Consider the following 14,479-nt stretch of genomic DNA (forward strand, 5'->3'; position numbering starts at 1 on the left):
CCCTACCTACGTGGCTGGCTTTTCTCAGCATCTTCCACTGATGAGTCCTAAACAATGGAGTACCTGGAGCTCAGAGCTCAGCCCTCAGAGATTCGGTCTTACCCATCGACACTCATTCTTTAAGAGATGCCATCTCGTTTCAGCTCTTTAATACGGCCTATGTTCTAGCTGTTCAAAAATGTCACCTGATGGTTTGAGCCTCTCTCCTGTCTGGTGTGCCCCACAGCCCTCACCAGCCATAAGAAGTCAGCTGAATCAATTAATTCACTTTGATGAAAAGTGTATATCTTGGGCTTTTCACTCCATGTCAAAGTCACTTCTTATCTGTGACTGGCTTGAGAATGTTCTAGGAGACAGTGAGGAGGAGACTGAAGACAGAGCAGTGTGGCCGCAGTTCAGTGAGAGGACTCACTCAGGTGGTGCAGATGGGGGTGTAGAACCAGAAATTTCTTCTGCCCTGTTTGCCTTCACTGGGTGCCAAGTACCAAGTGGGAGGCAGTGGAGCAAGTGGCTAAGAACGAAGGTTCTGGATTCAGCATATCTGGGTTGGCTGGAATACTGCTTTTACTCCCAGGTAGGGGGACTTTGTAAAGTAACTACAGTGAACTTCCATTTTCTCATATCTAAAGGGGATACACACCACGCTCTCCTCATAGTTGTTATGAGGATAAAATGAGATCATGCATGTCAGACCTTTTGAAGAGCCTTGCTAAGACTCTGAGTTCTATTAAGTGCTTAAAACACATTAAGTATTATTATCATTACCCTAGTGACTAATGCCTGAGGTATTATATAACTTTCCAGCTGTGCAAATCTGGTAAAAGGGATTGCAAAACAGGAAATCACTCTTAATTTATCTCATTCTTTGTCCTCTGACATATGAGATGTGATTACTCCACGAGTATTTGGGTTTGTTTAAGGTTACAACACACAGTCCGGGTTACTGACACTGAGGGTCAGCAGGTGTGTCACGTGCTGCTCTGTATTACCCATTTAAAGGCATCAAGCTGTAGTTCTCATGCTTGAATCTTGCATTCATCTGCTTCACGTACCACCAGTCAGAGATGGCTGTCGGTAAGCTGTTCTTGAGCATGGTTTCAAACCGAGTGATAAACAGCATGTCCCAGGGGTAACCGTCGTCCCAGACGCGGCTCATCACCCAGGAGCCACTTCTGGAGCTGATGATGACCTTCAGAAACACCAATTCAACCATGAAAGCTGTGAGCATTTGTAGAGGACATTGTGACAGGCTCCCCAGACTCCCCCTAAGGAATGGATTCGGACCCCAGCTGCTGGGTGTGCTGCCCGAGGGCATACTTCTGCTACAGCTCCCTTTGTGAGCTGTCTCACTCAAGAGTCTTAGACACTCCTGTGTCCCTGCAGCCAGGACAGGCCAGAATGTGCACAGAGAGGCCTAGTTCACCCAGCCTGGGATGATGCTGAAGGTGGTTCTGGCTTCAGCTTAAGTAAAAGGAAGCTCCCCTCAGTCCTGCAGGGCTGTTGATCCTGAGATCACCCTAAGTGAATTCCTGAACTCTACATCTCAGGTCCGCACCTTCCAGGCTAGTGCAGGCACAATTCCATATTAATCAATGCTTCCTGGTACCAGCAGCCAAGGACTGAGCTCTACTCAGATTTTCCCCAGTGCTTATCTGACTATTACTGACTCCAAACAAGCAACTGTGATCTCAGAATGGGCATTTCAAACTCAAGTGCCTGCCATCATCCCTAAAACAGGCAAGAAATATGGAATCAGAAAGCCATCGGCTCCTCTAGTTACTAATGACGTGACTTGGGAAAATTCCTTTCACTTTTCTAGTCTTGCTTTCTCATTCTAACGGAAAGAATCAGTAACCATCACATCGAATGTGTGTGCAGATTGATTCAGCATGATAACCCACACAGCATGGCTGTGCTACCTGGCTCACTAAGATCAACCCTCTTTCCTTCCCCTTTTGTTATATTTACCTCTAATTGTTATTTTTCAGCTCTTCTCTCTCTCTTTTAACCTTTTTTAAAAAGTGTATTTATTATTTCTTCCATGATAGAGAGTGGAAAGGAGAGGGCCACGCCCAGTGGGGGTCTTCATGCTGCAGTCCCCCAACCCCAGGCAGGCAGATTCACAGGCAAGTGCACCCACACCTGGACAGGACAGGGAGGCCTGGGACTTTACAGGTGGCCTCAGCATCATGGAGGGTTGTGTTACCACTGAACCCTGCAGCTGACCAACAATTTTTATATATAATGTCACTTCCAGGCATTTCTACAAAAGAAGTCAGACAAGTAAGAAGAGACTGAAGGATAAAGTGAGAGCCTTTGAAATGGGCCTTCCTTCCCTGTGATTGTCACACACACAGACACAAATCTCTTAACTCTGGCTTTTCTGGTCCTCCTTGTCTTCTTCTGTAAAGGAGACATAATAAAATTTACCAGCAGTTGGCGTAATGGCTATGTCACTGGACTCTCATGTAGTCGACTACAGTTTGAGTCCCAGACCCGGTGGCTTAAACTCATGCCAGGCATGTGTGCGTGCGTGCCCAAGATCCCGAGAGGAGAAGGGTTTGGGTTGTGGCCATCCCACCTGGGGGGTGATTTCTCACTTTCTGTCTCTGTCTCTCTGTGTCTTTCTGGCAAGTGCATGCACCGTATAGCAAAAAACCTCTCCCAAAACAATTTTTTTCTTTTTTTCTTTTTTTTTTTACAAATTTACCTACCTTCTTCCTACAGTCAAGGGAGCTTATTTATGTGAAAGTATTTGAGAGCCGTAGTACATTATTCAAATAGTTATTGTCAAGGATCTCCATTCTAACAGGAGGAATCTCTAATAGTCAAATATGAGGGGTTCATCGCTGTCTTAACACTCGTGCCATTTTCCCTTCCAAAACCTCCTCTGTCACCTTCAGCCTCATGGTTCATATTCAGCCTTCAAGGACTGGTTCAGGCCCGCCTCCTTTCTGAGTTCTACAATAGCCGTTAGTGCCGGAATCACTTATAGCTCTTGTAAGGCTGCTGTGCTGTCCATTAACTCTTGAGATTATGTTTAATTTAAATTGTCACTGTATGACTAACGAGATTCCAGACTCTTTGAAAAGAGAGCCCATGTAGTCAGTTTCTTTTCATGCCTCCGTTCTGTTGAGTGTAGTGTTTCCAGCAGAAAAATAAGGATAGGCCCATTGGTCCTGCCACAATCTCCTTCCTTCCCTGATGGTATCGCATGATGTAAAATTGGGCCTGTGGTCGGGATTCTGGCCACCTATGTTGGGGTGCCTGACCTCAGCTGGCAGGACGTCTAGAAGAAGGACTCCTATTTTGGGGAGTGTGGGCAGTCAGTCCCTGAAGAATCTTTCTAAGCTAGTAGGGGACCCTTGTTCAAACGCCTTAACATGTCCAAAGGGCCGTGTTACCTCTTCTCCATCTTCCCTCCAACCTCTCCTCACACACTTTTCCAGACCCACTAATTTGTAGCCAAGGGGCTTCTCTCAGTTTCTTGAGACTCCAAACTCTTTTCTGCTTCAGGACCTCCTGCCTGGAGACCTCTTCTGACGCTGTGCTCTTTCTCACTTTTAGCCATCAGCTTAAATGTCATTAGTCTGAAAGGGCATTCCACTCATGCTCTGACGTAGGCCTTCCCTTTTCCCCTCGATGGCGTGCTGTTCTTTTCTTTCCCAGCACTTTTCACAATTATGACTGCACGTTTGTGGATTCCCGCTGGACTCCGAGCTCCAGGCTGAGATTGTGTCTGTTTTGTTCTCCACTCTCTCCGGCATGTGGCCAGTGACTGGCACACAGTGGGATCTGACAAATGACCACGGAATGAAGCCACGCACAATGAATAAGCACACGGCTCTGTATCGCTCCGGCGGTCTTCGAATGCTTTACCTCCTTAAGGAGCCCAAAAGGCAGGTTCTATTTTTAACTATTTACCATGAGGAACCTGAAACTTGGGTACTGAGAGTCTTAGAGTCAACCTCAACCTTAAATCCACACTAGTTCTATTTTATTTTATTTTAAGAATTATTTTATTTAAATTGATTGATTTAAATTTGATCAGAGAGGGACAGAGTGAGTGAGAGAGAAAGAGAGAGAGGGAAAGCAAGAAAGCATGCCACCAGATCTGGGACTTGAACCATGGTCGGCCATGTGGGAGTCCAGCACTCCTAACCACCACACCACCTGCTGGCCCTACACACTCGTTTTGGAGGAATGGATCAGAGGCATGCTGGTCTTGGAGAAGACTGTCACAGCCCTCCCTGCTGAGGACTTGCTGTCGCCTGTCAGACTGAAACCTCGCTGTACCTGAGGAGCTGAGGAATATGGAAAACAACGTGGTTTGCAGAAGTTCCCTGTCTCCCTCCACCCACGTGCCATATCACACCTTTCAACGATAACTGTTCTGTCCCTCTAAAGGAAGTCCTCTGTACCAGGCAGTGTACCTGCTCAGCTGTGCGGCTGAGTTCCGTGGCAATATCGCAGCCGGAGTTCCCCAGGCCAATCACCAGGACTCGCTTTCCCTTGAATGTTCCTGGGTCCTTGTAGTCCCTGCTGTGGAAGATTTTGCCTTTAAATTGTTTTAGTCCTGAATAAAAAAAGGGAAATGCATGAATCACTTTGATTTCCATTAGGACAAAAATCTGCTTGAAGAGAAGTGAGCTTGTGGGTAGATGCAGTAACGGTAATAAGGAATTTCCCACTCCCAGTTGATTAGCTATAACAGAAGTATATTTTAACTTAATTTGTTTACACTTTTATCAAAAAAGGAAGGCATCTTCAAGATATTTACTCTTGCCAGATGTGCAGATGGCAGTCTGCATTCAATCTCAGCCTTACCTGGAAAGGACTCTTTGGGGAGGTTGGGGTAGACATGATGCCCAGAACAGATCATGACAGCATCAAAGATGGCCGATTCCTTCTTACCATCCTTTTCTGTGGTAACGTCCCATTGGCCAGTGACTGAGAAATCAGGGCGTTTGCTTACAGAAGACACAAATGTCTAAGAAAAACAGAAAGAAAGCTTTATTCTCTGTACTAACAGGGAGATTTGTCAAGGACACTATAGAAGGAGATAATAATTAGTAGCTTAGAAATATCAAATTCATTAATAAGGTACATTGTACAAAGGCAACATTTCCCCAGAGTAAGCCAAAGTGCTAAATGGTGTAGACACACACACACACACACACACACACACACACACACACAGTAGCTTCAAACAAGTTCATGGAAGTTTCCCTTTACAATGCAGCCTCATCAGTATTTATTATTATTTATTTTTTAAAAATTAAAAAAAAAAAGAACACTTTTTTGTTTAGAGAGATTTTTCCTATAGGGCACATGTGCTTGCCCTAGAGAAAAAGAGACAGAAAGCAAGAAATCCCCCCGCCCTGGGGTGTTGCTCATGCCAAAACAACTTCTCCTTAATTCTTCTGTCAGGATTTTGGGCATGCATGCACACACGGTTGGTGTGAGTTTCAAGTGGGTCTTGAACTGTGATCAGCCATATGGGAGTCTAGTGACATAACCATTACACCTGCTGGTCCCTGTTATTTATGCTTTTTAATCTTAGCCATTCTGATTGGAGTTAAGTGGCATCCCATTGTGGTTTTGATTTGCATTTACCTTATGATAAGAGAGGTTGAGCATTTTTCTACTTGTACGCCTTCCTTTGAGAGTTATCTATTCAGCTCATTTCCCTATCTTTTGATTGGACTGATCATTTTTCTATGGACTACTAAACAGCTGTAAAACAAAAAATGGACCCTGACATTTGATACAAAGTGGACAAATACGGAAGATTCAATGTTAAGCAAAGCAAACCAGACTATGAAAGACAGGCATTGTAGGGACCAGCAGTTAGTGTAATGGCTATATCGCTGGACTCCCATGTAGTCGACCGCAGTTCGCGTCCTGGACCCGGTGGCTTAAAACTCACGCCGGGTGCATGTGCGTGCATGCCCAAGATCCCTAGAGGAGTACGGAGGAGAAGGGATTGTGGCATGGCCATCCCCCCTGGGGGGTGATTTCTCGCTTTCTGTCTCTCTCTCTCTGTCTGGCGAGCGCACACGCCCTATAGCAAAAACCTCAAAAAAAAAAAAAGAGGACAGGCATTGTATGTCTCTATTTAATATATACTGAATGGCTGCACTCTGTAGCAGAAACTGAAATATTAAAAGGTCTAATAGCAAGGAGGGCAACTTTAGATACTAGAGACAGTATAGAGGGTGTTGGTAATGGGGGTAGGTAATAAAGGGTGGGTAGTCGGGGGTATGAGGAGGAAACTGGGAAGAAACTGAACAAATAAAACATTTAAAAGATGCAAAAATGAAAAGTTATCTGTTTTTTAAAGAATTATTATTATATTTATTATTACCATTATTATTATTTTAATTTGACCAGAGGGAGACACAGAGAGAGAGAGGGAAGTGAGAAAGCAAGCCACCAGATCTGGGACTCAAACTATGGTTGGCCATGTGGGAGTCCAGTGCCCTATCACCACACCGTCTGCTGGCCCCGAAAAGTTTTCTATTGATGATAGTGTATATGGCGATGTATTTGACTTGACTAATATATACTGTGCAAAAAACATATTGTACACTGTAAATCACTATTATACAGTGATTAAATGTAAAAAAAGAAAAAAGGAGGTGCTGGGAGGTGGCATGGTGATTAAAGGCACTGGATTCCCACACTGCCGACTGCAGTTCAAATCCTGGACCTGGCAGCTTGCTTTCTGATTTTACCTCTCTCATTTTACTTCTCTTTCTCATCAAATTTTAAAATAATAATAATAAATTTAAAAATTAAACACACAATTCTTTAAAAAATAAATATAAGAAGTCCATGGAAAAATGCAATTAAAATATGAGTGCAATTGGTGCAAAAAAATTTGGAATCTGTACATAGTTTTTTTTGTAATACACATTTTCCATGAACTTCTTTGAAGACAACGTGTGTGTGTGTGTGTGTGTGTGTGTGTGTGTGTATGTGTGTGTGTGTGTCTCCCCAGTAAGGGTTCTCTGTGTATGACCAGTATATTCTGCAATACAAGAGTGACATCCCTTGGGGATCTCACAGCAAACCCAACCCTAGTTAACAAAAGTGTCCACCACATGTAATAAGTAACGGGGTGATCAACAAGATTTGCAGTAACGGCCACCTCCTCACTTATATCTCTAGCCATTTTACCTTTTATATTATTGATGTCTTAGCATGAAAGATATGCTTTATATTTAGGACACAGGTCCTTCTTAAACCTTAGTGTTCGAGTCACCTGGAAGGCTTGTTAGAGTCCATGTTTCGAAGCCGTGCTTCCAGGTGTTCTGGCTCAGTAGGCCGGGGTGAGGAACAAGGACTTCTTTTTTGGGGAAGAGGTTTTTGAAATCTGTACATAAGGCACATGTGCTCACCAGAGAGGCAGAGAGAGATGGAGAGAGAGGAAATGAGAAATCACTAGCCAGGGCAGGGGATGGACAGCCCACAACTTCTCCTCTATTCTCCTCTTGGGATTTTTGGCACACATGCACACATGCCTACTGTGTTTCAAGCTGCTGGGTCCAGGACTCGAACCATGGTTGGCCATGTGGGAGCCTAGTGCTTTAACTACTGTGCCACCTGCAGGCCCCAAGAAATGAGATTTTCTAACCCCTTCCAGGTGATGGCGACTCTACTTGGACTGCGCACTCACAGCTGACGGTCTTCTGTTGGTGTGGCCCCTCTGGTACACAGATCTCTTCATCTTGTTGGTTACATTGAAAAGAGAGCCCTTACCTGGTATCCACTGTTCTTAAAAACTTTATTAATAGTATTTCAAATGTATCAGAAACTCAATACACACACGTGTATAACATATTTGTCATTTATAAAGTATACTAATAAAATGAGCACTTATAAACCCATTGGATCTTACATATCTTTGTTTAGAGTAACTGTGGATTTCATTTTTTTCATTTATTATTCTACTGTAAGTGGCACCTTTTTTGGATTGTAGTTTTTCTTCATTGAGGGCTTACAGAGATGCAATAGATTTTTAAAATAATTATTCATTTAATTTTATTTATCATCACCATTATTACTATTTTTAAATTTGTTGTAGCGCTAGTATGCTCACCAGAGAGAGACAGAGAGAGAGAAAGAGCTGCCAGGTCCAGGACTTGAACCACAATCAGCTGTGTGGGAGTCTAGCACTTTAACCACCATGCCACCTGATGGCCCTGATGCAATAGATTTTTTTTTTTGAGAGGTTTTTCGCTATAGTGCGCGTGCGCTGCCAGACAGAGAGAGACAGAGAGACAGAAAGCGAGAAATCACCCCCCGGGGGGATGGCCATGCTGCAATCCCTTCTCCTCCATTCTCCTCTCAGGATCTTGGGCACGCACGCACACGCACCCGGCGTGAGTTTTAAGCCACCAGGTCCGGGACACGAACCACGGTCGACTACGTGGGAGTCCAGCGACATAGCCATTACGCTGTTGATCCCTGATGCAATAGATTTTTAAATAGGGATCTTACATACCAGAATTTAACCTAACTTCTTTGTATTGTTAATTCTGGTCGTTTGTAGGTTCTTTTGAGTTTGCTACACAAATGATCATATTAACTATAATAATGGCATTTCTCTTTCACCTGATTTGTCAGTCCCTTTGTCATCTGTACTTAATGTCGTTTCTTAAAATGTCTTAATATTAAAATAGAAGTAATAATTGGAATTCATATCTTGTGCTGGTCCTTATGGGGAGTGATTCTAACTTTTCACTGTTTTGCATTGTCCGGTTACACTATAATATGAGGTACATATGTAGTTTAAAATTTTCTAGTAATCACATTAAAAAGTAAAAATATGGGGTCAACAGGTGGCAAGCCACCAGGTCTGGGACTTGAACCGTGGTCAGTCATGTGGGAGTCCAGTACCTTTAACTACCATGCCACCTGCCAGTCACATTTTGTTGAGTTTTTAAAATAAAGATTGAAAAAATTTAGTCAATTAAAAATATTATTTGGTAAGCACTATAAAGTATTCTTGTATTTTTTAAAAATTTTTTTTAGGGACCAGCAGTTAGCGTTTACTTAATGTAGTTTCTTAAAATGTCTTGATATTAAAAAAGAAGTAATAATTGGAATTCATATCTTGTGCTGGTCCTTATGGGGAGTGATTCTAACTTTTCACTGTTTTGCATTGTCCGGTTACACTATAATATGAGGTACATATGTAGTTTAAAATTTTCTAGTAATCACATTAAAAAGTAAAAATATGGGGTCAACAGGTGGCAAGCCACCAGGTCTGGGACTTGAACCGTGGTCAGTCATGTGGGAGTCCAGTACCTTTAACTACCATGCCACCTGCCAGTCACATTCTGTTGAGTTTTTAAAATGAAGATGGAATAAATTTAGTCAATTAAAAATATTATTTGGTAAGCACTATAGAGTATTCTTGTATTTTTTAAAAATGTTTTTTAGAGAGAGGTTTTTTTTTTTTTTTGTCTATAGGGTGTATATACTTACTGGAGAGACAGAAAGAGACAGAGTGACAGAAAGTGAAAAATCACCCCCTCCAGGGGAATGGCCACGCCACAATCCCTTCTCCTCTACTCTCCTCTTGGGATCCTGGCACACATGCCCAGTGTTTTAAGCCACCGGGTCCGGGACTCGAACCATAGTTGACTACGTGCAATGACGTAACCATTATGCCATAGGCTGGCCCATATTTTTATCTCTTCCACATCTATTTTATTTACTGTTTCCTTGTCAATATTAGTTATTTGTTTCTTTATTTTTCCTTGAACTTCTAGCTACTTATGTGTTGTTTTATTAGATTTGGCAAGGAATGAAGTTTCAATTTTGTTAGTATGCTTTACTTTCTATTTTCTAAATTTCTTTGTATTACTACACATTCATATTTTTTCTTTCTTCTTCATTTTTTTTGGTTTTTGCAATAGGGAGTGTGTACTCACCTGAGAGAGACAGAGAGAGAGGGAAAATGAGAAATCACCTCCCAGGGGTATTGTCATGCCAAATCTCCTCTCTTCCATTCTCCTTGTGGATTTCAAGTACACATGCACATGAGCCTGATGTGTTTCCCAGGCCTCTGGGACTGGGACTTGAACCACTAAGTTGGCCATGCGGGTTCTAGCTGTCCTGACTGTCAAACCACCTGCTAGTCCTAAGCCCTTCATGTTATGTTCTTAATTTTATTCTGCTTTCTTTTTCTTTTCTCTCTTTTCTTTCGTCTCTCTTCTTTTTAATTTCCAGAGGGCACACATGTTTACCACAGGAAGAGGGAGAAATCACCCCCCCACACACCATGGGGTGTAGACATACCACAATCTCTTCTCTCCACCTTTCACCCCACTGAGATGTGGGGATGCACCTGCACCCTACATGTCTTCCAGGCAGCCCAGGCTGAGACACAAACCGGTGAAATCTGGCTCCCTTAACCACAAGGCAACAGGGTCAGTCCTCTACCTTCAATAATTTCTTAAACTTCCTTACATTATTAGTTTTAAAACCATTCTTATTCTAATGTAAGGTGGTGTTTTTGTTTTTGTTTGTTTGTTTGTTTTGCCATAGTGCACGTGCATTCACAGGAGAAAGAGAAATATAGAGAGGGAGAGAGAGAAATCACTCCTGGGGGGACAGCCATGCCATAATCCCTCCTTCTCCACTCTCCTATTGGTATTTTTGGCATACACTCACACCCTCCCAGAATGATTTTCAAGCTACCTGGTCTGGGACTTGAACCATGGAGTTGGATATGTGGGATCCAGCTGCCTTAACCTCTATGTCACCTGCTGGTCCCTAAGTCACAAATATTTTTAAGTTTTCATTAAAATTATTCTTTAGCTAGATATATATATTTTTTAAGTTTTCAATTTTCAAATTCTGAGATGTTTTACATTTATTTCTATGTTGATTTCTTAGTGGCACTGTGGTCTAAGAACTATATGTGGTCAAGTTTTGTAAATGTTCTGTACATGCTTTTAAAAAAGATGCATTTTTTTTGGAGAGGTTTTTGTTATAGGGCACATGTGCTCACCAGAAAGAAATAGAGAGACAGACAGAAAGCGAGAAATCGCCCCCCAGGGGGTATGGCCACGCCACAATCCCTTCTCCTCCATTCTCCTCTCGGGATCTTGGGCACACACGCACATGCACCTGGCGTGAGTTTTAAGCCACCGGGTCCAGGACGCGAACTGTGGCATAGGTGGGTGTCGAGTGTTGTAGCCATTATGCTAACTGCTGGTCCCAAAAAAGATGCATTTCTTTTGATCTAAGGTTATAGAGTCTACACTGTTAAAATGCTGACAAATAAGAAAGGGCTACTAAGGGGCCAGTAGGTGGTGGTTAAGGTGCTGGACTCCCATGTGGCCAACCGCAGTTCAAGTGCCAGAACCTGACAGCCGGTGGTCTCGCTTTTACTCTCTCCATTTCTCTGGTGAGCTCACATGTCCTATAGCAAATTAAAAAAATATAATAATAAAAATAAATAAATAATGCTTAAAAAACAGAGAAAGGGTTCCTGAGATGGGAATCTAGTCACAGACACGGGCTCCCTTACTATGATGCCAAAAGCTGTTTGTTGAAAGCAGCTTACCTCGAATCGTATGTACTTTAGGAGACCCTTTTCTTTGGCGAACGCGATGATGTACTCCTGGAGCTTGCTGTGGTGCATGAAGTTGGGGTAGTCGTCGGGGTAAGGGAAGTCTGGGAAGCACATCATCTCCTTGGAGGAGTTGGTGAAGACCGACTGGTAAATGCTGGCCCTGCCCTCCTCTGCTCGGCCCTGTGAAGGTGGAACGTACAGTCGCAAAGGTAAGGGCATTGGCAGACAGGCACGCCGAGACAGTCAGTGCCGGAACCAAGTAACTCTACTTCTCTGAGTCGGCCTTTACCCCCCAGCAAGATGACGTCACAAGACGACACGTAAGTCAGCCTCATGTAAACAGTCGATGCTGTCAATGAGTTCATCAAGGGAACTTAGACTATGGATTAATACACCTTTTGAAACATCTTTCTGGGAACCAGCAGTTAGCATAATGGCTATGTCGCTGGACTCCCACGTAGTCGGCCGCGGTTCGTGTCCCGGACCCGGTGGCTTAAAACTCACGCAGGGTGTGTGTGCATGCATGCCCAAGATCCCGAGAGGAGAATGGAAGAGAAGGGATTGCAGTGCGACCATCCGCCCTGGGGGGTGATTTCTCGCTTTCTATCTCTCTGTCTCTGTCTGGAGAACGCACGTACCCTGTAGCGAAAACTTCTCAAAAAAAAAAATCTTTCTTAAGGGAAACAAATTTTCAATTTCATAATGTCCTTTTAAGGATATTTAACTAGAATCTTTATACTCCTTTTAACCAGTAAATACGGTGACAAAGATTTCCCCAAATTAAACCTTTTCTGATTTCAGTGTTTTGATTTATGAGCACAAGCATCTAAAGGCCAATTTATAAAAGCAGATAATGTCAAGTGGCTACAGATGTTTATGATTTGGAGCGTGAAGTTTCTTTCATTTTTTAAAAATTTGATAGAAGGCACGTGTCCTTGCCCGAGAGAGAGACAGCAAAAAAGAGAGTCAGTGAGAAAGCACCCCCCTGGGATGGTCACATTGCATCTCCTCCCCTCCCTCTCTCCCTCCTTGGGGATTTAGAGCCATACAAATAAGCACCAGGTGTGTTTTTTAAGCTGCAGGGTAAGACTCAAACCTCGTAGTTGGCCGTAGGTGGCCTTGTGGGGTCCAGTGGCCCTAACTACCATGCCAGGGCATCGGCCGGGGCGCAGCCGTGGCTTTTGCAAGAGAAGGTGCCAGAGTCATAGCCACGGACATCAACGAGGCCAAACTTCAGGAGACGATGTCTTTTTTTTTTTTTTTTTGGCATAGCATTTTTAGTGTTTTAGGAATTAGGTTTGACATTTCTACAATGCAGAAAATAATTTATCAACTCTTTTGAAACTAACAGAATATATGGGCATTGCATGCCTTTTGACAATTTTTGTAGTAGCAAAGTTTTAGCTTCCAGAATGTGCCAGAATATCTGAATTGGTTCTCCTAACTCTGAGAATGTGGGTCAGTGCTCATAAACCTCAGAGGAGCTATTAAGTGGTGACAAAGAAAGAAAGGGAGCATGGCAAAGAACGATCAGCAGTGAGAATATGAAACATTGTGCATGGTTCTCAACTTCAGCCACACGACCGGATAACTGGAATTAAAAACACACACACACACATAGAGTTAGGTCTTACTCTTAGAGAATTTGGTTTAATTGGGAGTTTTAAAAGCTCTTAGGTAATTCTGAAGCACAACCAAGGTTGGAGCCACAGTGCAGGGTTAAACAAATGGAAACTAGTGACAAACACTTCTTTTCTGTTTGTCATGGTTTCACAATGTTACTACATTTGCTACATTGTGGGCTCTGCAAAGCCAGCTCTAGAGGTGAGCAAACAGCATTCCATTAGGACAAAACAGAATACTGTGGGAACGGGAGGAGGGGTGAGCCCCTTCCTTTAGCTCTCTTAAACCACCGAGAGCTTTCTGAGAAGGTCACAGCTGCAGGGGATGTCTCTCCTTCTCAGGAGCTTCCTAAACAATAAGTCAGATTCTATGGATTTGGGCCTGAAGTTTCATGACGAAAGAACAAATTGCCACGTCTCGTTGCTAGTCCACAATGGCAAGTACTGAGCACCAGAAATTTCTAATTAGGGCTCACACGACTCAAAGCTGCAAGGCCTCCAGAACTTCGATTTCTTGTATGGTACTGGAATACTGCGATCATGTCAAAAGGCCCTGATTCCTGGCAAATAATCCAGTGCAGCTTAGTTACCAAGCTTGCTTTGAAATCAGCGTGATCTTGGAACAGAGCACGAGCCTGCTGCTGCTCCGTGCTTGGTGATCTGCTAATCTGTGTGTGGGTGGGGAGGTGCAGGAATTTGTAGCTTTAGGTGAGTTTAGTTCAATAGAGACTATCATCAACCCAAGGAGAGAGGAAGCACTGAAGAACACATCGCTATGTAGACTAGTCAAAAATCAGAGAAAGTTAAAAAAACAAACAAACAAAAAACCCCTTTCTTCATGAGACATCACGCCAACATCCATATTTACTGATCTATTATTTGGGAATCTCCTGATAAAGAGAGACATTTTACCTGCACCTGTGGCCTAGTCAGAAGGTACCTTCTTCTCTGTGATCAAAGAAGGTTAGGGAGACATGCCATCTGGGTTTAGATCCAGGTTAGAAGTTGGAACTAGAAGGACATTGGGAAGCGTGATAGGAAATAACTACAAAAGTTCAAGCCACTGGGAACCAGCAGTTAGTGTAACGGCTATGTTGCTGGACTCCCACGTAGTCAACTGCGGTTCGCGTCCCGGACCCGGTGGCTTAAAACTCATGCCGGGAGAATGGAGGAGAAGGGATTGCAGTGTGGCCATCCCCCCTGGGGAGTGATTTCTCACTTTCTGTCTCTATGTCTCTCTCTGTCTGGCGAGTGCACGCGCCCT

The 14,479-nt window shown here is 43.3% G+C and overlaps 1 protein-coding gene across 6 annotated transcripts in view; it reads right to left on the reverse strand.

Moving 5' to 3' along the window:
• LOC102501796 (dimethylaniline monooxygenase [N-oxide-forming] 3) overlaps window positions 1–14,479 on the reverse strand; it is a 29,262-nt gene that overhangs the window by 10,616 nt on the left and 4,167 nt on the right. For 4 of the 6 annotated variants that reach the window (XM_006147798.3, XM_014587577.2, XM_006147799.3 and 1 more), the window contains 4 exons: window positions 11,585–11,773; window positions 4,828–4,990; window positions 4,434–4,576; window positions 990–1,189 (listed from right to left, as the gene is read on the reverse strand). In XM_006147798.3, coding sequence (XP_006147860.1) covers window positions 990–1,189; window positions 4,434–4,576; window positions 4,828–4,990; window positions 11,585–11,773 — 695 coding nt within the window. The remainder of the gene's footprint in view (window positions 1–989; window positions 1,190–4,433; window positions 4,577–4,827; window positions 4,991–11,584; window positions 11,774–14,479) is intronic. The other 2 variants (XM_027771546.1, XM_027771547.1) reach the window with 2 other exon arrangements.

Source organism: Tupaia chinensis, unplaced genomic scaffold, assembly GCF_000334495.1.
Source record: "Tupaia chinensis unplaced genomic scaffold, TupChi_1.0 Scaffold000223_1, whole genome shotgun sequence".
Lineage (NCBI taxonomy): Eukaryota > Metazoa > Chordata > Mammalia > Scandentia > Tupaiidae > Tupaia > Tupaia belangeri.